Source organism: Dermacentor variabilis, chromosome 11 (genome assembly GCF_050947875.1).
Source record: "Dermacentor variabilis isolate Ectoservices chromosome 11, ASM5094787v1, whole genome shotgun sequence".
In the NCBI taxonomy this organism is placed as follows: domain Eukaryota; kingdom Metazoa; phylum Arthropoda; class Arachnida; order Ixodida; family Ixodidae; genus Dermacentor; species Dermacentor variabilis.
Window position 1 is genome coordinate 21,232,725 of NC_134578.1, and position 23,546 is coordinate 21,256,270.

The 23,546-nt window shown below is 46.5% G+C and overlaps 1 protein-coding gene across 1 annotated transcript; it reads left to right on the plus strand.

Annotated features, from left to right (window-relative positions):
• Positions 1 to 6,152: 6,152 nt before the first annotated feature.
• Positions 6,153 to 22,188, plus strand: LOC142564485 (uncharacterized). The gene is made up of 5 exons (XM_075675502.1): positions 6,153 to 6,312; positions 13,253 to 13,736; positions 15,654 to 16,534; positions 19,376 to 19,721; positions 22,113 to 22,188. The coding sequence occupies exons 1-5, from the start codon at positions 6,153 to 6,155 to the stop codon at positions 22,186 to 22,188; spliced, it is 1,947 nt and encodes a 648-aa protein (XP_075531617.1).
• The last annotated feature ends 1,358 nt before the right edge of the window (positions 22,189 to 23,546 follow it).

The following is a 23,546-nucleotide window of genomic DNA, read 5'->3' on the forward strand; positions in this document are numbered from 1 at the left end:
GAAAAATATAAAAGTAAAAACAAATGAAAAAAAAAAACCGTCGCCGCCCAGGATTCGAACTTACGACCTCACGATTCCGAGCCCGGCATCTTACCACTGCACCAGTCCTGACATGCTGTTCGAGTGTGCATTTTGGCCATGTCAATAGTACGACGTGCTGATGCGCTGATGTTTACATCCAAGAGCCAAGATCCGCTATCACTCCACCGCGTCAAGTGCCGCATCTCTAGAAGAGCAAGGGTGTTCGTACCATCGACAGGTACATCGTGGAGTGCTAGAACATCGATTTTGATGACCGATATCCATATTAAATAAGAAATTCAGAAATAGACAACGTTGACTTTTAGGGTTATTACTGCTAGTTTCGACAGTTGTCTCTCGTTCTTTACACTTTTGAGCGCGCATATAATTCGTGTGTTCAATGCAAAATAGCTACATAAACATTCGTGGATGAGAGTTCTTTCTGACAGCATACTGGCTTCTCATGGCAGCACTGTACCAGATTAATGAGACCCGAGCGAGACAGCTATTCACGCAACTTTGTGGAACAACCCAAATCTTCTTTTCCGCTTCGCATAAGCTTGTGAAATATTCCTGGGAAATTAACTAATGTGTCAGTGTAACAGCACATGTAAGTCCACAGGCCTGTGTGCCACATCTTACCAAAAAAATAAAACGGATACGCAGCCATTCCTGCAGATGGTATGATTTTGATCAGCGGCCGATCTTGAGGAGGCCGGTAGGGCGTTGCTGGTGCCGCGTCGTCACGGCACAATTATAACTATTCGCCACGTCGACTTTAATACCGGTGTTGGTGCCATCAGCATTGCCGGCTTCAGAAAAGCGGGATTTAATACCGCGCAAGAGAAAAGTACAGTGTACACCACCGATGCGAAACTAACATACAATTTTAAAGAGCCGCGACGGAAAGCGCTTCTGTTGCGACTTCGGAACTCTTGGCCGTCGCGACCGAATGCTTCTGCTGCGACGTTAGAATTGGTGTCGTAACGTCGGAGTCGCTGTCAGGATATAAAGCTGTTGTTCCGACTTCAGAACTCTTGTTGTCGCGACAGAATGCTTCTGTTGCGACATCAGAATTTCTGTCGTAACGTCAGAAATGTCACTCAATTAAGAAATGTCAAGAACTGCTGTCGTACAACAGAATTTCTGTAGTTGCGACAGGAATTCCTCTTGTCTTTTTCAACTGGGCACTACAGAAGCTTGTCGCATCGCACAATTTCAGTGCACTTCTGTTGTCATCATTGGGTACATGTTGCGACGATAGGTTTCCGTTGTGGAACAGTTCTCTGTAGTACAACAGAAGTTTGTCCATTACTTCAGGAACACTTCTGTTATGACAACTGGGGGCCTGTTGCAATGATAGGTTTCTGTCGTACAACAACATTTTTCTGTAGTACACCAGAAGTTGGTCGCATTACTTCAGGAACACTTCTGTTGTGACAAAATGGGGGCCTGTTGCCACAATAGGTTTCTGTAGTATTTCAACAGCTCTCTGTAGCACTACAGAAGTTTTTCGGGTTACTTCAGGAACATTTCTGTTGGGACAACAGGGTGCCTGTAGTGATGACAAATTTTTCTGTAGTACTACAAAAATCTGTTGTAGAGCTTCAGCTTTCTGTTGTAGCAACAGACATACGACAGACTGTACTTCTGTAGTCACAACAAGAAATGTCTGTTGTACATCAGAAAAGTCTGTCGCTGCATCAGGAATCTGTAGTTACTACAGAAAAATCCTGTTGTACAACAGAAATTTCTGTAGTACTGAACACAACCTCTGTTGTCATTTTCAACAGGGTACATCGTAGAATTTATTTTAATCACTGAGCGGAGGGGGCTTATTTCTCTCCAACTGCGCACCAATTACTGTTCGCCACGTCTGCAAATGTAAGGTTTGGTTTGGTTTAGCGCTTATGGATATGGCTCAAGCCCCAGCAGGGGATCGGCCTTGAATCGAGGTGTTCATCCTTCTCTTCATCGTCATCGTCTTCTACATGCACCCTTCCCATAGACAGTCAGCGTATTTGAGTCTTTCAATCAGGGTCTTTCGCTATAAGAGTCCCTGCCATTGAGTCCGCTTGCCAATTCAGGCTGATTTATTAGCTCTAGAACAATAAAAACAGAAATGGGAAGCTGTCACAAGCAACAACACCATCAATCTATATTCAGCAGATGCATAGCCCTTGACCCCCATTAAACCCTGGTTTCCTATATTTAGGACATGCAGATCGTGACATGCTGCGGGTTATGCGCAAATGAAAGGCAAAATTTTACGACCTGCATATACCCCTTAGACTGTTAGAAACAACTCATAAAATTATGATCGTTACTGAGGCAAGAGGTACTGCGTTCAATATGATCAAAAGCGTGGGTACTGCCAATATCGTCTTCTTCACCTTTCGCTATATTTTATATTTCTCCTCTATGGCGTTCAGAAGAAGACAAGGACGCAGAAACTACTGCATATGCTGGTGGAAATGCATCAAAGACAGCTGCAGTGCATCTTTGAGCTTCTTAACATTTCTTTTCATGACTTAGAACCATTCATATGCGTTCCTATATATAAAACGCCCGAGCGTAAAGCTTCAAACCAGAAGGGTGGAAAGGAATAGCTAACAGTGAGTGAGGGGTGTGTCGATGGAGGCGGCCATTTGGCTACACCATCTGCATTCTTCGGCAATTGAAATACTTTCAGTGAACATTCGTAGCAGCGTATCGAATACATTATCCATTAGCGTCTATAAATAAATCGCATCGGATATGCAATTATTTTTCATCAATGTCTCATCATGGCAACTTGTGTCATTATTTGCGGTCTAGAATGCGTCACTTTGGAAAGTCGCACAAATATCTTAAATTAACAGATTAGTTTGCTTCATTTGTTTCTACTTTGAAGTTTGAGTTGTTTAAATGCATGCGCACATGCGTCATTGATGAGAACGTCCCATTTGAATGACGTTGTTATTGTGACAAAAAGATATTTTACCTAATGGAGTCGTACTGACTGCAAGAGATAATGCAAAATACGCTGCGGGTTCTAGGCAAATAATGCAACACTAAGGTCATATTTCAATAAAGGAAACAAAAAGAGAGAGCTCAACAATTTTCAGGGCCGGTAATTTATTTTGTTTATTTCAGTACTGCCGGTCTAGGTTCAGATCTGAGGCAAGGGGGAGTTACTATGTTTGCATACATGCAAAAGATAAAAAGTTAACACGTACCAATAGATACAACAAATAAGTAATGTCAAGAAGAAGCTTACTTCGTGAGAACACTGTACGACAAAGCTACAAGCAAACAATATATATACAAGGAGACGAAAGAAAATTAACATCGAAGCCGACGTATATCAGAGTTATGTGTTATGGAATAGAAAGCATGTAAATAAGATGATACCGTCGTACATTCGACTGCAGCTGCTGTAAGCGAATTACATTTGGTAATAGTTCTTGGGAAAAAGGAATATCGGAACAAACTGGTGTTACAAGAAAGCTGGGTTACTTTTGTGGGTAACTGAGCTTTCAGTGGGTCATCGATTTCCCGTCGCTTGGATATCTATCCTGCCTAATACCTAATTGTCCGGGGTAAAATAGATAAAAAAATTAATTCTCCAGCGCTTTCGCCTAACTTATACTTTTTCAAGCTTAGCGTTTCCTAAGAGAGCTGTAGGTGATGCCTGCGGACTGCATCTTTTTTTATACACAAGCCTAACCAATTTTCTCTGTATTTTTTTCCAATATTGAAATGTTTCTTTTTGTGTGTGGATCCCAAACTGGTCGCAACAACAGCAACAAAATGAAGCAGAAGCAGCGAAATCTCCCGCACACAGTTCTACAGCCTTTGTACTCTTGGGAGAGGGTTTATAACTTCATTATCATCAGTTCGAGATGTCCAGAGCACGAAGTAAAAAAATGCAAACTTGAATAAATTAATGAAGCTCTAATACTCGCATACATTGAAAGCTGTACGATGCCTGAGGGGGCACAGGTGGACGTTTTAAAGCGCCTTTTCAAGAACGCCTTCGGAAAGGAAATGTTGAATGTTCTGTTAATGGGAAAGGTCAGCCTCAGGATAATATTGAAAACGACCGCAAGCGATAGAACGAGAACCACGAAAGGACATGGTGAATTGTTCATTTCCTTAAAATGAATTGTTGCAACATTCATAATGATTTTCATTGAAGCGCGCCAGCTTTCAATTAGAAGAAGAAGAAGAAGAAAGAATCCTCGTTTCTGCAAACTGTGTTACGCAAGGCCACCAGTAATAACATGTCAAGTTCCGAAAAAGTTGACGGAAAACAAGCGGAAGCACTCCCAAAGAAATCTCCTCTTGACAGTCCTAAGGAAGCGGAGCATTACACGGGCAGGAGTGCAGTTAAGAAGGCGGCTGCAAAGCGTAGAGATTCACACAGGGCTTCAAGGAGGAAACGAGCCCGCCGCAGAGCTCCTGGAGTGGACGTCGATCATGCAGGAACCATCGAACCGGAAGCGACGCAACAGACTTCCAGCACCATTCCTCAAGTGACGTCGGAAACCAAAGAGCAGAGCTTTAAGACCGATTCGCCATCCCAACCAGGGCCCAGTCGCAGTCCAAGTATTAGCCTCGTACTCCCTGACTATCCCACGGCAACTAACGTGGAACCCCGGACGAATTCATCGGTAAGCCACGTGGACAAATCGCCAGTTACTGATCTAATCTTACTGCGTAAAGGATTCCAGCCTCGTTATTTAAATAGTAGCCATATAACCTCGATCAATAACAAAACTTTTCGAGCGGATGATTATGCAGAATCATCGGTGAGCCCCACAAAACAGACACCTGGCTCCGAGACACTCTCTCCATGCAGAGAATGCGAACCTCTTGATCTCAAGGATGTCCACCGGATCCCAGGCTGTTCCAGGGCGGCGTTTGCTCATAACCGTCATGTTCCTGATTCAACGTCTCCCAGTGTATTGTGGGATTCGGGATGCGGCCGACAATTTTCTAAACCGGAAAGTTCTCTCACCGAGTTGATTAGCGGTGACATCGTGTCTAATCGTGTGGAGGCAAGCAGAGCAAACCCTCCTGAAAGGCCCCTACCTTTGACAAGGACTCGTAGTGCTTCACGAAGACGAAGCGTCTTCATGGACATTGGCAGCCCGGAAGAGATCTCGAAGTCAAAGTCATTCCTGTTCTTCTGGAGGCTGGGAAGCTCCGAAGGTTACACCGCCGATTCTCCACGTGAGTAATGTCTCTAATCTGTTAGACCTACATAACTAAAGGACTACACACAAACTCAATGCATCACGTGTGACAAGTCAGGGCTGCAGTCAGGAAAGACAGGGTTTAGGATGCCATTGTGAGGTGCACGCAGGCACGTACACGCTTAGCAGGTCGCCTGCATCACCATGTGCTTGTGCCTCCAGAGGTTCTTCTAGAGCGTTGGTTCACTGAAATTAAACATGACGGCCAATTTTATTGTGATAACATTTACACGGATGAGTGAAATGGAGTTGTGTCCTTACCATTGGAGCTTCAGTCGTCATGCTGTCCTACTATTGACGGCGCATGCACCTGCCACACGCGTAGGATTAAAGGTTCTCTACAGACGCGGAGTGCGTCTGGCTGCAAAAAAAAAAAAAAACCGATGCGCAAGAGGACGCACTGCCACCCCTCTGCTCAATCACCTCGGTGGCGGGCACTGGACAGAGTTCTGCATTGCGCTGCTGGCGTGAGCGTTTCGCGCACGCAGAAAATGGGTCCACTAGCGTTTCTGGTGAACGGCTGTGTGTATGCAACGGTTTGAGCGCAACAGACAATAAACGTCTAGCTAACGTTATCTAATATTTCTCTGCGCGCTGACTAATGACGAAAGTTTTCCATCGTCCTCATCTCGTTCACCACCAAGGTGCGATGTCTGTCACGCCAGCTGGCGCTACTCCTCAGCACGCCAGCGTTGTAAGTCGCCTGGCAACTTGCCAGGGCGCTTTTCCTTTCGCTCAAAAGGAGTTGCCTGGCGTGCTGCCTTACGCCAACATGCTGCACCCACGTATAGTTAGAACGCCATCCGAGTAATTGAAGCTCAAAGATAAATCTACCTATTTTAATGCGACAGCGTCGTTTGGCTCATGAAAATCCAGCGGCGTGGCCGGAGAATGTGCATAAGGTCACGTGGTCACCGGGACAAGCTCGTGCCACCGCTCGCGCGTTCGTCGTCTTCTCCGTACACGGCTGGCTGCAATGCCACTCGTCATGCCAGCTTTCTGCAAGGCTGCTGCCGGCACTGGCCCACTGCCAGTCGGTGCGGCGATTTCGGTGAGTTACGGCGTGCACTACAGTAGACGAAGTTTTGACGGAGGTGGTACAAAATTTCACGTGCTCAGAGAGATAGAATTCCCGGCCGGCCAGTCCATATATAGTGTCGCGCGTTGCGGCGCTGCCAGCTGGTGCGGTGATTTCGGCGAGTTTTGTTGCGCACCACGATAGACGAGACTCTAACTTCGACTTCTGAGCCAGTAGCCAGCTTCTTTGAGCGTCCACGCAAGTACGAGAACGAGGCCGAAGCACGTGATGCCGGAAATGATACAAGGTGCCGTGAAAAAAAATACAATTACGTTTCTTAAAACGAGTCGTCATTGGAAAGACGCCTCAATGATATCGCAAAAAAAATTAAATTATGGGGTTTTACGTGCCAAAACCACTTTCTGATTATGAGGCTCGCCGTAGTGGAGGACTCCGGAAATTTCGACCACCTGGGGTTCTTTAACGTGCACCTATATCTAAGTACACGGGTGTTTTCGCATTTCGCCCCCATCGAAATTCGGTCAATGATTTCGCATTCATCCACGTAAATATGCCTTGACTTTCTGCGGTGAATGCTTCGCCCTTCGGGTAAAACTGGCAAAATTTTTCGCCCATATTCCTGTGATGAAATACGAAATTAGTTAAGACATGAAGAAAAGTTGTCGTTCCTGCCGTCGACAGCTTTACCGACCACGCCTTTCGCTTTGTGTCCGTCAACGATGCTTACGTGGTGCAGGCGTAGGAGCGTGTGGAGGTTTTCTGCCCATTTTGTTGAGCGGAACAAAGTTCGCGTTTTCAGGGACATGTGAAAGCAATTAGGTTTTCTTGAGAACTAACCGCGACTTTCGTGTGACTTTCTGACCGTTCTCCTGAGTCGATCTCGAAGTTAGTGCAACCTAAAGCAGTAACAACTGCATGGTCGCATGGTGGCAATGGGAGCGTTCGCTCATTATTCCCTCGTAACATTACTGTGCGATATCGCTGTGCTCACGAAGACAACAGATTCGAGGGAGGTAGACGATTCGATGGAGAGATAAGATTGGAGAATGTGGCACGGTAGCTTTGGCTGAGTTAGGGCAAAGAGGTAAATATAGACTCTCTTGATGTGGCCTTCACCCTACTGAGCAGAATATGGTGTTCGTGGTGATAGTGATGAAGTGTGCGATGGAAAGGTGTCCGGCCAACTTAACTTTTCGCCAATCCTAATCGCTCATGTGACAAACATGCCTGGTAGGATCTGCAGCCGATGTTTCGTGTTCAGCATTCGCCTCTGCAAAAGTTCGTTCTTACCGCCACAATAATATCCTTCGTACGCCTAGATGAACCCCAGTTTCTAATATGTCGTTTTGTCACTCCTCCAGTAGTAGCAGATCGTGTTTTGACATAATTTCCAGCATTTCAATATTTATTTAGCAGCAAGGGCGTAGCCTGGGGTGGGGGTGTTGCTTATGGGGCTTCAGCCCCCCCCCCCCCCGAATTTTTTCGTGCTGTGACGCACCGCCAGCCAAAACAACCCACGGCGCCGGAAATCATTCTGATTTTTCCCTAGAACGTATTTTTTGCGCCCGAAAAAACATTTTGGCGCGAACATTGTGAACTCGGGCTGGATTTCGTGGCGACGCCCATGCACCTGTAGTCGCATAACGCAAAGATCCCCATCCGAGCACAAAGTTTCAAGGTCGCTTTGATGGCGAGCGTGCCCGCCGCGGCATCTCGCAGAGGCCGCAGAATCTACGGAGTGCATGGATTTCAGTTAAGAAACTTTAGAGGTATAAAGATCACATAATGTTTTGAGGCGAAAGGTGCATTGATATTTCCAAAGTCGTGCTTTAGATTTTCATTTCCGGATTTTTGATGGTTTATTATTCTTATTAACATTTGATGCGAAAGCTGCATTTACTTTTCTAAAGTCGTACATCGGACCATACAACGAAACAAGCCAAATCAATACACTATCAGACAAGTTAGCAAAGCACGCAGCGAGGTCCGATGAGACGAAGCGTTGTGATGGTTCATATTTGCCATCATGTCACAGAAAAGAATATCAACATCTTTTTCACCTGCGCCCAAGCATCCATGCATGTCAAGACACTAAAGCCAGCAAAGGTAACTGCATTCTTATTTATTTTTTCTACTTTGAATCTTATTCGCGAGGACACATTGAGCCTCTCCAATTTTTTGTTCTCGCTACCCGCGGGCTAACAGAGCCAGCTAGAGGTCATGCATTTTTTGTGTGTTGCCCTGACAATCGCGCGGCGCACTGCGGTGCGCATTCATTTTTTTCTGGCCGGGCGGATTTTGGCCTCAGAGAGTTTTGGACGCTTTCTGGCTAGCAGACGAGAAAAAGAAGCAATGGTCGCTCGCCGTCACCACTTTGGGGACTCGAGAGATTGCAACGCGTTCGCTTGATGGCATCGCCATCGTTTCGATGTTATCGCAACGTCTACGGAAAGTCTTATCTCGCCAGTGTAGGATAACGAGCAGCATGCATTTGGTTCTCTGTGGACCAAGCGTCTCACGTTTTTTTTTTGGATATTCCTTAGGTAGCTACATTAGGTGCTCCAAGTAGGCATTCGATTGCGGCCAAGATGCTTTCCTTTGCGTTTCTTCATTTAAGTGCCCCCCTCACCCACACACACACACACAAAAAGACATCGTTACCGCGCAGCGAATTGTCGCTTGTTGTAAGTTCGAGTTCGTTACTACTTCTGCGAAAAGTAATGGGCCATGGGACTCTTCACTTGCCGGATACTCTTACTATATTATTGTGATAGCAATTAGGTGGACACTCAAGGCGCATTTCTGTCGTCGCCGTCATGTTCCGTATGAAGTCCAAGGGCGATAACTTCGTCAGTGCGCGCCGCATGCTGCATGTGCGAGTGAAAGCGTAGCGGGGGAGGGGGTGGAGGGGGACACCGACGATGGTAGATCAGTCTTGTGTGAGCAACGCAGAAAAGCGGGAAGGAAGCACGCCGCCTTCCCTCGCGCGCCATGTATCGGGGGAGTGGAGGGAGGGGGGGTGCGGGCCTTAGGATTTTGTGATCTGTGAATCTGCGATTGCGCAACATGTTTATTTGCCTTGTTTGACGCATTATACAGGGTTCTTTAGCTAACTTTAGCCAGAGTTTAAAAATATGCCGGTGCACTCTAAGACGACGCGACCAAATGCATGTTGCTCACTTTTGTATGCATTCTGTGCTATTCTTGTATTTTGCTTAATTAGATAATTAGTTAAGATTAATTAACTAACCTCCGAAACAACGAAGCTAGGAAAAAATTCCAATTAGAAAGTTTCAGAGCGCTTTGAAAAGCGTCCGAATAAACAGTTTCTGTCTTTCTATCTATTAAGTATTAGTGGTTTTCAGCGCACTGCGGATTCCTGCGAAATACAAGAAACACAACGTGACATGCCCGCTTGCATGTCGTGATTGCACTGCTCCCGAGCTTTCCGCGCACAAACAGCTATAGATGGACTAGCTGCCACTTAAAAAGCGACAGAGCAGCGACGCAAGCGTTGGCTGTTCGATTTAAGCTAGCAACCGTTATCTCCTGTGCTGTGTAAAGCGACTGATGGACAGGGTTGTAGCGGTAGGTGGTAATTCCAAACAGCGATAAACAGACTATAGTGCATCGGCCGCTAAAGCGCGAGCCATTTCGTGATACCTTTTTCCAACGAGGAAAAAGCAAACATGATCCTTGCCGTAGTAGCTGCAAGCAGACAGAGACAGCAGGCTGCGAGAATATTTCGAAGTTGGCACCCGGGTACGCGACTGAGCCCGATTCGAATATTCAACACCTACGAGTCGCTGAAGCAAACCGGCAGCTTCACAAGAAAGAGGCAGAGAGTTTGAGTCAGAAATAATGAGGTTCCCTCCAACGTTTTGTCTTTCATGGCAGCTAATCCACACGCTAGCACGCGCAGCGTGAGCGCACAGCTCGGTGTGTCGAACTCAACTGCCTGGATGATTTTGAATACAGATGGACTGCACCCTTATCACCTGCAGTTGCATTTTGAAGATCCCTGGAGTCAAGGGATCTTCAAAAGAGGCTCAACTTTGCGAATTGGATTTTGATTCAGGAGGAGCAGGATTCTGACTTTCTCACCAAGGTATCCGGACTGACGAGATGAACTTTTCCTGAAATTGCCAAATAAATATCCACGACGCACACTATAGAAGTGAGCGAAATCCCCACTGGCTAGGAATATCCCGCCACCAATATCAGTGGTCTTTTAACGTTTGGTGCGGAATATATGACAGCACAGTCATTGGTCCAATGTTTTTAACAGCACTCTGACCGGCGAGAGGTATGTCAGTTCCTCAAAGGGCAGGTTGAAGACTTCTGCTGCAACATGCCACTAGCCCAGCTTGACGCAATGTGGTGTCAGCACGACGGGGCGAGTCAAGCACGACCGTCAAGCACGAGCAAACCTTGATGTTACTTTCCCAGGGCAATGTATAGAGAGAAACGGGCCTGTGCTATGGCCGGCAATGTCATCCGACATCAACCCTCATGAATTTTTCTTCTGGGGCTATATTAAGTATCACGTATACACGACGGAAACGACGACTACAGAAGCTTTACAGGGGAAGATAATTGAAGTCTGCTACAGCATTTCACTGACGGTGCTCAAGGCAGCGACAGCAAGCGTTCTCAGAAGGTCCCAGTGTTGTATCGCTGCAGAAGGTGACTTCTTAGAGCGCTTGCTGTAAAAGCGCATGAAAATAAACGTAAATTCAATTAAAGACTGGCCTGGTCATTAATGATACTCTTATTACACCATTTTCAGCCTTCTGAAAACTGAGTTTTTTTTATTGAGGGATGTTGAATTTGCTTACAGCCATCGCGAAATGACGGACCTGTTGCTTCCGGCAGCACAAGCGATAACCGCTGCGTCTGCTTATCGCTATAACGAAGTTTAACGAGGGGAGCGCATCGCTGGCATAAACGGCACAGCCGACGCCTCCGTGGTTGCCCTGTCGCCCTTTAAGTGGTAGCGCGCCTATGGCTGTATATGCGATGAACGTTGGGGAGCAGTGCAATCACGACGCGCAAGCGGGCATGTCACTAGTTTTGCAGTTCGCGGGCGTCATCAGTAAGCAGAAATACACTAATACCTAATACATATATAGAAAGACAGAAACTGTTTATTCAGACGCTTTGCAAACCGCTCTGCAATTTTCTAAATGGAATTTTTTTCCTAACTTCGTTACTTCAGAAGTTGGTTTATTAATCTTGACTAATAATTAAGCAAAATACAAAATGTCGCTTGACACACTACGTACAAAAGTGAGCAACATGCACTTGGCCACGTTGTCTTAGAGTTATGGGCATATCTTTAAAATCAGGCTAAAATTAGCTGAAACACCCTCTATAAGGTGACTTTTGCTTAGATACGTAGATTTATTGGTTACTTATACGTATATTTATGTATCTTGTTGCGAGGTCTTGTGGATACATGCAGTGAACTTTGTTTCCAGACACTTTTTTGCTTTTTAACAATCTTTATCTTGGCATTTGTGTATTTCATTGTCCTTCGAATTTCTAAGGTATATTTTGCCGAACTGCTGCTTTTTATATCTGATCTCTGTTGCGACTACGATTTCGGTCCAATTACAATACGCAACCGGTGACAGCCGCTCCTGCGCAGTACATTGAAATGAAGGGCAGTGTCACTGATATTTTCCCCTGGCCGTTGCATATGTACAAAAATGTAAACAAGGCTTTCGAATGACAAAGTATCATTAACATATTTGTCCTCAACTTGTTCATTTCACGGCCTTTACATATATCATATCACCAGCATGCACTGCTTTGCTAGTTTCGCACTGATGTAGTTCTAAAGTTCGTGTGATATTTTCTTTCTTAATAAATAGACAAACAACATGGAAACATTGATATCAGTTATTTTTGGCACAATATTTAGGACATAAGAATATATTCATTCATGAAAAAATACATATTTTACTTGTCTTGACAGTGCGAGGAGTTCAAGAATTTGTTTGCAGCATCGTTGGCAATTGCAATGCAGTTACTATTCATGTATTTCATCCCTCGACAAATTCTGTGAGGAGGCCAAGCTCCAACGTGAGCCCCCCCCCCTCCCCCCCCCGAACGAGATTTCTGGCTACGCCCCTGGTTAGCAGCTCTCCTCCTGTAACATCGAACAAACGGATTGAATATGGCTTACCGAAAAAAAAAACCGAACCTGTCTGAATCATTGTGTCAAAATATAGTGCTACCGGCGTGTCTGTCGATTGGCAATAGCATAACCTTGTATTGGAAGTTGTATATTTCTCCGATTACGCAAAATGAGTGTCTAAATTCCCTATGTTTTTACTGCTAGTACGTAATCTATTTTTGACCCCGCTTGCGTTAGGATGGTCATTGTAGGTAACCATGTACTCCGCAATAATCCTCGTCCTATGATGCATCCTAGGTGTTTAGGTTAAATAAAGTAAATAGCCACCTCAGTATATCAATACCTGAATTTCACGTTTCCAGCTTATGGTACCACACCGGTAGGTTGCAGTACTGTACTTTCGTTCCAATGATAATGTGAGAAAAGCTGCATTATGACAGCTTCACTGGGTCTACCACCTTTAAAGACGCAAAGGAAGCAACAAACACTGTGCATGAGTCTGCACTAAAGGTCTTTCGCAAAATTCGTACAAAAATGTATAACGTTTACAAATTTACATTAGACGCAGTATCTCGCTACAATATACATAAAAATCACAGAACAGCTGATCGAGCACAACCTTTCCAAATTAGCGCTTATTTTTTTCGTAAAGCATGCAATTTTTGGCCCGCCGGTTTAAACCAGTTTAGTACTCTGCGCAGAGAGCGTTGCAGCGGCCAGAAACGGTAACTCCTGCGTGGCAGTGGTATTTGACAGCGGTCGCTTTGTCCAGTGGTCACATCTATCCTTCTGATTTGTTACCCCTGACAGGATGGCAGAAGTCAGGGAGACGTCCTGCGACTGCAAGTCCTGCCACATCCGTCGACGACAGTCGCTTGTCCAGGGCAAGTCGCACGACGCTGTTCACCGCCCTCTTGATTCCGTGTGTGGTCATTGGCATCATTGCACTGCTGCTTATGCGCGCCCAACCAAAGGGTCGTCACGCGAAGCATGCGCTGTGGATCGAGCAGCTGGCCAACGCCTGCGCCACCGTGGACTGTCAGAACGCCGTGTGGGAAGTGAGCGCCTCCATCGACGTGTTTGCTGACCCTTGCAAGGATTTCTACGGCTTCGCGTGCGGCCGATGGGCAAACGCGTCATATGCCGCTGGGGACGACGCTAGGCGCCACAACTACATGGCAATTCAACGTCGTGCCTACGTCGCTGCAGTGAACGCCAGTTTGCTCAAGATGAGCAGACCTGGTTCGTCGATGCTGTTCAACAGCACGGCGCAGCACATGGTGAGAGTCTACAGGTCAGTATGCAGACACAGTCTACAGGGTGCGTGCACTTTACAGGTAAAAATCACTGAGGCAGCACTCGCGAATCCGTTTCCGGCGAGCTGCGCTTACGAGTTTAGAGAAACGGCATTCATGTCTTTGTTCATTCTTCCCGCTGTGGTGACCGCCTGGTGTCTATGCCGATAGTTGGAGAGAAGAGAATAGAGAGAACAGAAATATGTGTCGGGACGAAACTTCACAGGCATACCAGTAGTGTAGGGTGCAACTACAATTACTGTGTGAAATAGGAGTGGCAGGAATCCCGCAAACAAATGGCCTGCAGTAATGTCGAATAACCACATTGTAAGCACGCATCACCGGCTATAGCCAAAAAACTCCAGCAGAACCCATCTCACAATAAACGACGAAGTTAATGGAATTAGCAATGAAGAGATGCAGCGACACAACCGGCTGTGCAGCTGCCGAAACCCGTCATGTACGAGGCATGTATGCAACGGGGCTCCTCTCTCGCGCCTCGACGACGACGATGAGTTACGGGCATTTTCCTTTGAAACGAAGCAGTGAAAAATGCTCACCTAGCCTGCTTGAGCCAATCAGGCGTGCTATACAAGCCCTTCCATTTAAGGGCTTTGCGCCACCTGGCGGCGCCGCCACAAAGCGCGTGTTTGACGCGTGTCCGAAAGAATATTAAGACAAATATGTGTCTGAATAATATACATTCACACACGCGTCACACACTATATGACGCCGTTTGAATTCGTCCCAACACGCTAGAAATTCGTAAGAATCTTCTTTATCGTCGTTGAAGAGTGGCGCATGCGCTGTTGCATGCACGCAGTGTCCCTAGTTGACGTCAAATTGGTTAATAAGATGTACGTACCCAGTGGCACATACCCAGCAACCCAAGTTGGCCCGACGGTTGGTTTCGAACCCAGTTCCCTCAGCTCAGCCCAACGTTCTAAACTATTAGACCGAAGACGATGCAGTGACTCAGTATTTGGTCCGTTTGTGAAAAGAATATGGATAGTGTCCCATAGAGAGGCACCGAATAGGACACGTTTTTCATGCGGTGAAAGGGCGCGTAAACGCTGTGGCAACAAAAGCGACACTGCTAATGCAATTGTTGCAGCAGTGATGCACACGCCGGTTTTCGCCGGCTGCCCCCTCCCCTCAGGCGCGCTTTAACGCAACACACACAGCAGAAACGTTGACGCGAAAGAAGTGCGTACTCAGTTTTTACGCGCGCTTTCGCCTGGCATATCGTATCGTGAAACATGCCAAAACCAACGACGTCACCGGAGTGTGCTTACATAAAGAAATAAGGCTGCCGATCTGTCTAATATATATGAAAAAGAAAGTTGAAAGCATACGTCGCAGGCACCTTTAGCCACAACCTACTCGTACATTGTATGACTGTAGAAAACGAGCCGAATCGTCGAAAAGACGATTCGTTCGATTCCGAATAAATTGCGACGCTAGCTAGTGCGCTAGCAAACGAAGCAGCAGTAATAGCTTTTCGCGTGATTGTTTTACGCGAGTGTTGCCCTGCTAAGGTACTGCGATGGGCTCGCGGGATCAGATCCAGGCCGTGGAGGCCACATTTCCATGGGGGACAAATGCAGAAAGTTCTGTGATTAGTTCATTGGGAGCACGTTAGTGATCCCCATGTCAAAATTATAGCGTGCCTCATCATCAAATGGTGGCTTTGGAACGTAAAACTCCGGAATTTGATAATCAAGTATCGAGTACATTAATCGACAGATGCATTTCGTTAGCTTTGATTCCAAGTAAACCCAAAGTTCAATACCAAAGTACACCCAATTCAAGCGTTTACTAAGCAGTTAATGTCTAGCAGTTAGATGTCCGGGGCAGAAATACTTTTGCAGTTACGTTGAAAACGCCTAATGCATCACATTGAAATAAACTTGCAGGTCCTGCCTGAATTTCTTTGACGAAGAACCGGTGAACTTACGCGAGACCCTGCGTGCGTCTGGAATTCGCCTCCCATTCTGGACCGCCGTCACGACCTTCGAAGACCTCTTCGCAGTCGCTGTAAAGCACGCGCTGTTCTATAACATGACGACCGCTATAGACATACGCTGGGCACGTGATCCCAGCAACGTTTCTTCTTACGGAACTCTCGAGATAGCTCCCGGTATGTCAATGGTGCAGCACATGGGAAGTTTCTTACGGAGGTCTTTTATCAACCGTGCCTTGCCCATAATCACGAACGGCTCCTCGACTGACGAGATAGATGCGCTGGAAGGCATCGACGACGCCTTGGCTGCGTCCTCGTCCACGTGTTCCCAAACAGAGGTCACCGAGATGAGCTTGAGGGAACTGGACACTCCCACAACGAACTGGTCGCGCATCGTCGGCGAATACGCGAGGCTGACCGGTGGGAACGAACCACCTTCAAGCGCACGCGTCAGCAATCTGCCCGACGTCCGTGTCATTCTGGATCTGCTGGCGAAGTCAAGTCTGCCGGACCTCAAAATTTACCTGATGCTGGTTCCCATGTCACAGTTCTTCGTGCTTGAGGACGACGTCCAGCACGGGAAACTTGCGGTTGTCGACGACGCTGGCGAAAATGCTGCGAAGTACGAGACCTGCGTGCGCGCGCTGGAGCTGCTTTTCGGGTATCGCTACCGACTGTGGGTCTCTACGCACGTGCACAGGCCTGGCACCGCCGCCGACGTGCACCGCATTCGGGAGGATGTTATGCAAGCGACACGCACCCTAATCCAGTCTCTGAGGAACATTCCTACGGAATACCATGATATGTCAGCGCCGCCTACTGGATATGGAGCGAGTGAGTGTTCTCGTGACAGCCTTTCCTTCGTGCTTTCTGAGATTGCATTCGGGGTGTTTCCATCCGGGTGTCATCCTAAGTGCTTTGCGCGTAGATGTCATGTTTACCGCTCGATATCAAGGCATCGAGGCGCCTGCCCTGTGAATTTTACCGTCAATACCATTATTTGCGCGCCGTGTAACTGCCTTAAAGCACGCATACTTTCGGACCATCCACACTTTCGGATGCGTTTGCTGCTCGAATTATGAATGCACTAGAGAACGTGTGAAGAGCACTTATAGGACTAGTACTTTGACAGGAGCGTGTGGACGCTATTTCTTCTTTTTCCGCTTTCTCTTCCTGCCTTATTATTCTTGCCTGCCTAGGAGCTAAGATCCAAAATTTCTTTCTTTCTTTATATTTTTTTTGGGGGGGGGGGCTAGTTCCACATCGCCTTATCAGTACGTAACCCATTCTTTCCACATCAAATTGGCAGTTGAAGTTTCTTTAAACAAAATTCAAGGTATAGTAAAACATTGCCACCTGTTCGTTAGAATACTACGTTTTGTCTTGCGACCGTGTTTCCTCCATACAATGTTATTTCATTGCTTGCTATTACACAGTTCAACAGTTCAGCTATTTTCTTTTTTAAACCTTCGCTCCGATGTCAGGGACAGTTCTTTCCTTAGATATATACGACGTGTTAATACTTCATTTCCTGGTTATGAAAAATAACAATTTCCGCTCATTCCAAATGGCGATGTGAAATTGGTGTCATAAAGCACTCTTCGCCTGTTTTGAATATGTAGTCGCTAAACTTGGTCGGTAACTGAACATTATGAAAATTACGCGGATGGGGCGTGCTCCTGCTAGTTCCTTTTATAGTTTTTAAAGCGAAAGCTTCACTGGCCGCGAACTTGCGATTTCGCCGTGGCCGCGCTCCGAGGAGTCACATGATATCACACCGCGTTCCTCGTCACACCGCGTTCCTCGTGGTTGCGTTCTCCTCAGCTCTCTTTGCCAGCCGCGTCGCATGCCTGATATCATATCGAAGGATTGAAAAGGAGAGCTCGCGTGCGCAACAACCAGACTTGAGGCGCCAGTATGGGCGGCGGCAATTATGATAAGCGGGAGGAGGCTTGGAATCGACATCGGAACGTGATGAAGAGGAAACGAATCGCCCAGGAAACAGACGAACAGCGCGCCGAACGACTGGCTAAACGCCGCAACATAACTACATAACTAGACAACCAGATCAACCTGGACTTACATTCAAGATTAACCAAGGCTAACCATGTTATGCCTTGGCTTTCGCAACGCATATCCTGGCATAGCCGAGCTAAGCCACTGCCAATTTTATTTCGGTTCGTGTCACTTCATAGTATACATTAGAGTGTGCATTCCAAGAAAAAAATATACTATTGGAGCATTGGCATCGTTATAGCTCCGAGTGGCGCATATCAGGAAACGATTTCAATATGTTGGAGTCTCGATGATGAAGTGCTTGGCTCTTGGCGATGACCTGTCTGAAGATATTCGTGGCGTGCGGTTTTCCAACTTGCACGCTACAGTGGCGTACCGATTTTAGAAGGCAATGTCTTCTTGACTGACTTGACACAGGGTTGGCGTGTCTGGGATCTCGTTATCTTGAATCCACTTCCAAAGAAAACGGTCCGTTATGTGACTTGTACATGTCGTACGAACATCGAAATGGTAACAAATGATTCCGCACCACGCCGAGAACATCTAGCAGCAGTCTGCGACTAAGGATATGATTACGATTGAGTAAAGTCAGTAGTTTACGAATTACAAGATTAGTTTACGAATTAGTAAAGTGCTTTCCTATTTGAGGCCCGAGCGGGCTACCTGAGGGCAAAGACATACCGGAGCAAATATGCGCCACGGAATGAGGCGTGGACGTGCGGCTAGAAAAGCCCGGGAACGACTCGACACATTTTAATGGATGCCGAGATATCTAGAGAGCCCCGTAGGGAACGTGGACATTACAGAAATGTTGGGATTCAAAGAAGGTGAGTGATTAACTTGTCAGCATTCTAGATAAGTAGGAGACGTTTAGAGCATCTGTGAAAAAAAAGCAGGGAAGAAACTGACAGAAATGGAGTTATTGCAAGTGTAGGGGACGGTACAAGAAAGGGACACATCCTTTAAACACAAAGTCAAGATGGAAATCAGATACGGAAAAGGTGAGATGGCAATAGATGTACTAAAACCGGAGGAAATTGAACAGGCTAGGTGATTATATGTCCCCCCCCCCCTCTCGTTTCAAAAGGTATGCCTAGAAACTTCATCATCATCCAGAGAAAGAGGAAAGCTGGGTTGGAGAAGCAGATAGAGAGGACAGCCGCCAGTCACGCGAATGCGTTATCCGAGCCTTGGGCGTGTGTTTTGAGGAATCGGCAAACACTCGGCTATGCCGCGCAGTACCGTGAAAGGGGAACAATAAAAACGAGGCGAGGGGGCCTATTCCAGACTGTCAAGAGCTGAAAAAAAAGGAATGGTCAACCACGTGTCCACGCTAAACAAGACAAGCTGCACAGAATTACGCGTAGAATACGATACGAGTAAAAGATCAAATGAGGGAAGATTGAACAGTGCAAAACAAAGAAAAAACGTATATCCTCAAGCATTCATTATCGAGTCATTTGAACAACCATGTATTTATGCTTTGTCGTCTTTAACATTGGCACTTTCTGACCCTATCTTGCTTTCATTTCGCTTCTTTTTCAAGAAGTAATATGCGCCACATCCATCTTTTCACTTTACGTTGTTTGGGCGAACCTTTCCATTCTTTCATTAATTTCTGCGGACACGAAATCTTTGTTCTTTCACCTCACACAACAGGTTACCCTGGTTCCACGATTCCTTCGTCGCAGCAATCAGGCGAGCTCGCTGCCTTGCCGTCAGAGTACAGCGACGACTTCGTGTCGAACGTGATATTCTTCTCACAGAAGTCGTCGTACGGAAGGAGAAGCAGATGCGAGCCGTTTATAACCCGCGAGTCGCTCATCATGGAGTGGACCGACCGGGAGACCTTCATCCGGCTCTTGGTTCCCGACTTTTATCATCCCGAGGCCACGGAAGTGGCCGTGAACTACGCCACCGTGGGCTACTTCCTCGGCGAGCAGACCCTCCAAGCGGAGCTGCCGAAGAACTGGAACGCGTCGGAGTACGGCTCGTGCATGGCGAGGTACGCACACGCCCGCCTAAGCGCCGAGCCACCCCGGAAGCAATGGCGGCAACTGATCGAACGAAGGTGGGCAGCCCAGGCGGCGCTGCGAGCGGCAGTGACTCGCCACGCTCCATTTCACGTCAGCGGTGTTCTCCTGAGACTGTTTTTTCTTCGACTGGTGCACACGTGCTGTGCTCTGGCGGACAGAGACGACGCTAGCGATAGCGGAGAATTGCAGACGACGTGCAACGTGGTCGCCATGACAGTCCCGCGCTTCGCCGACGCGTTTGGGTGCCAGAACTTGCCCGAAATGAATTGCTAGATTCCTTACTTTTATATTGCTACGATGTTTATTTATCTTCTGTACACATGATTTGGAGTGCCTGTTTTCCTACCCTACCTGCTCGTGTTCGTCTTTCATGTTATTGCTTCTATAGGATTGTGCTTGACTCTACGTTTGAGGATGTCACCTTTTCCGTAGAAACATGAACCAATCAGCGCTGATTATATGTTCCTTGTGGTTTCGAAAATACTGTCGAATTACGCGTTACGCGAGTTGGCAGCGTTTAACTTGAATTTCCGTCGATGTCAGTGACGCTACGGCCTCACAAACATGTTTCAAGTTACCGAAGATGTGTTACAGTTCTGTATTTTTCAATCAAGGAACTTTCTGTTCTTTGTGCATTTTTTTATGCTGCTGCAAATTGATCTGTACTTTCTTTGTGCCTCTAATAAGCAACAACAGTGTGTCCGCCATGCTAACATTTGTGCTTGCATCGAAGTGTATGCCTGAGTTGGGACTGGTTAACCATAAGCCGTAAAAAAAAGTTGAACGTTCATTTTCTAAATGAATAATTTTTGAAAGATATTCTCGTTTGCTTAAGAGTGGGCGCTTTGGAAAACCACATACAAAGGCTGCGCCGTTATTGATTCCTGCTTTGATGCTAAAACAAAAAAAAAGAATCAAGACAGACTTACAAACGCTATTTTACGACTCAGTATGAGCCTGTGCACTTTGCAGCAGGCGCTGGTGATATTTACTTTAAGGCAGTCTTAGGAAGGTTCCATCTGATGTATTAAAATATTTTTCCACAAGCTTACGTCGCCGACAGCTATTGAGTGCATCGGCTAAGTATTCACTTTGTCCAGCATCGCCCGAGGTGGCTCAATGTCTACGTCAACTTGCTGCTTAGCACGTGCTTGATTCCTGACTACGGTTACCGGATTCCGACGTGGCGAAAATGGAAAGTAGAAAGAAAGGTTCATGTGCCGACCTTTATGTGCATGTTAAGAAAGCCCAGGGGGTCTCCTGGCCACCAGGTTATCTCGGACAGTTCGGCAAGGTTAGGGCAAATTGTCACTGGAGTGTTAATGTACGTCAGCACAAAATAGAAAGGGACAAGACATACACGCAGTACTTCTTCCAAGTGATGTTTATACAGGTGTCACAATTCCTGTGGAGGTGTGTGAAAATAAAGTAATATTCTTACACTGAAATTTCACTTAGCATGAATGAAAACAGAGGAGTTAAACGGGAAACACGGGATAGCAGATACGCTCAAACGAAAGCATTGAACAAGCTATACAAGTAACGCGCCGCGATATCCCAGTCAATGGCTACGGTTTTGTGCTCCAGAGCTCGAAGTTGTGGGTTCAATCGCAATAGCGGCGACTTCATTTCGATGAAAGCGAAATGCACAAACTGCCTTGCTAAGTAAGTTTTTGCAATACTCAGATTTACGTGCACGTTACGGAAACCAAGGGGGTCAAAATTAGTCCCGAATCTTCCCCCCCCCTCCGACGTGCCTCGTAATGATACCGTGATTTCGGCAGGCAAGAACGCAGATTTGAATTTTTAGACCTACTAGTAAGTGTGAATAAGAAGAACTGACAAAAAGAATAGTAAAAAGACAATCTCTCCCGCTAGCAGATAGGAAAATTCCTTCGTTGGTAAAAGCCGTTGCAGGAACTCACGATATCGGCTGTCTTCAAGATATCGAGATGTCTTTGATCGCTGCTGATCGCTGCTCTTGCCAACAGCGGCGATCACGCGTTTACGCGGTGGCTCCGTTAGCATGGGGACTTTAGTACTTTTGTCTGAGAAAGAACTTTCCTAACTTGCTAGCGTGTAGTGATGTCTTCTTGCAATTGCGTGACACTGCGCTTATCTCAATTTCTTTTTCACAAGTTACGTAGTAGGGAAGAAGCTGTCGCATGGAGACTACAAACAGGGTCGTACTCTAACCTTAACATGCTAAGCAAAATGCATCCCACACTATATAAGGACAAATGTCCATGGTGCTATGAGAAACCTGCGTTATACCACATAACATGGGCATGTCAACAAATTGATGTAGTCCCTCTCATGTCACACCCAAGTGCGAAGCAATGGGTGGAACTGCTGTGCAGTGACCGTTTGGAAGACCAGCTAGGTCTAGTACGGTGTGCACGAGGGACAGCAGAACCCAACGGAGCCCTGGACTGAGGGTAGCCGACCATTGCGATTGAGGACGGACGAAGCAGTGGGTGAAGACCTCCGGGGAAGACGCAAGGAGGAAGACTCCCCTTAAAAATGCGCCCCAGCCGCAGAAGAACACAATTACTAGAGCTCAATAAAGTTTTCACTCACTCACTCACTCCCTCACTCACTCACTCACTCACTCACTCACTCACTCACTCACTCACTCACTCACTCACTCACTCACTCACTCACACTTACTAGATGCTTGTTGGACTTGCTCGGTTGTATAACACACGGTGAGTTTACGCAATCTCTGGTTATACGCTTGATTTTAGGTTTGAGGTGTTGCTCCTAAATTTAAGGGAAATCTCAGAATAAGATATTTCTTTCTATTTTTTCATACATCTCTGCGAAAGTTGTTCGCAACAATTTATTAAATATCAGATGCAAGCATAGCGCTTGTATCTCGCCACTCTCTGTTTCACGCTGACACACATACATCTTTCATGGTAGAGCGACCACCAAGATAAAAGGATTTGTCCTAGGCCAGCACGTACTTGCTTGAACCGTGAAGTTTTGTTCCCGGCAAGTTCAAAATAGGCGCTTTTGTAGGATTCAGCTACTACAGTAAAACGGCTTACATTTCTTTTCGCTTAGCTGGAGCGATCGTGACCGAGCTTTGAGTTGCACCTGTGAGTACGAATGTCCAAAAATAATCTTACATACTACAATACTCGCAAGGTGTGGACCTGCAGTTGAAATGCCGAGAACACGGTCGGAAATGACAGGTTGCAAGTGTAAATATAGATAAGGGCTTGAAACCTCGGATAACGAGTGAAGAATGACATAGTTGTTATTCTTGTTAAAGAAACCGTTTACTGAAACTATCAGATCCTCCGTTTGGTTGAGACTTTTAGGCAAGTCACAAGAAGACCTGAAATGCTTCAGTTTAGCGGTGACTTTTAGACAAGTCACACGAAAGCTATAGAAAGCCTGCCTACAAATGCGGCTCTATTCGGCACGCGCATGCCTCGCAGATAGAGGGAGGAAAACGCGAAACAAAGCCGTCGCGTGCTAGCAGCGGAAGCGCGTTTGTCGCGCGCTTGGTTACGGAACGCCAGTCCGCCATTGTGCAGTAGACGAGCGTGACGGAGAGTCCGATTCCTGTTGCACAAAGGCGGACGACGGAACTCCCACACCGGCCTGTCACCACGCGCCAGCGCCCAAAACAACGAGCACGTTCTGGGAGTGTCCGGCTGGTTATGTTCGTCCCACCTCCACGTCTAATTGTCACTAGTTTCTCTCGTTTTGTTTCCTTTTGTCAGATTCCTGCCGCTTTCGCAACAACTCGGTTTTGTTACCAGCCCTCTTTTTTTTCTTTG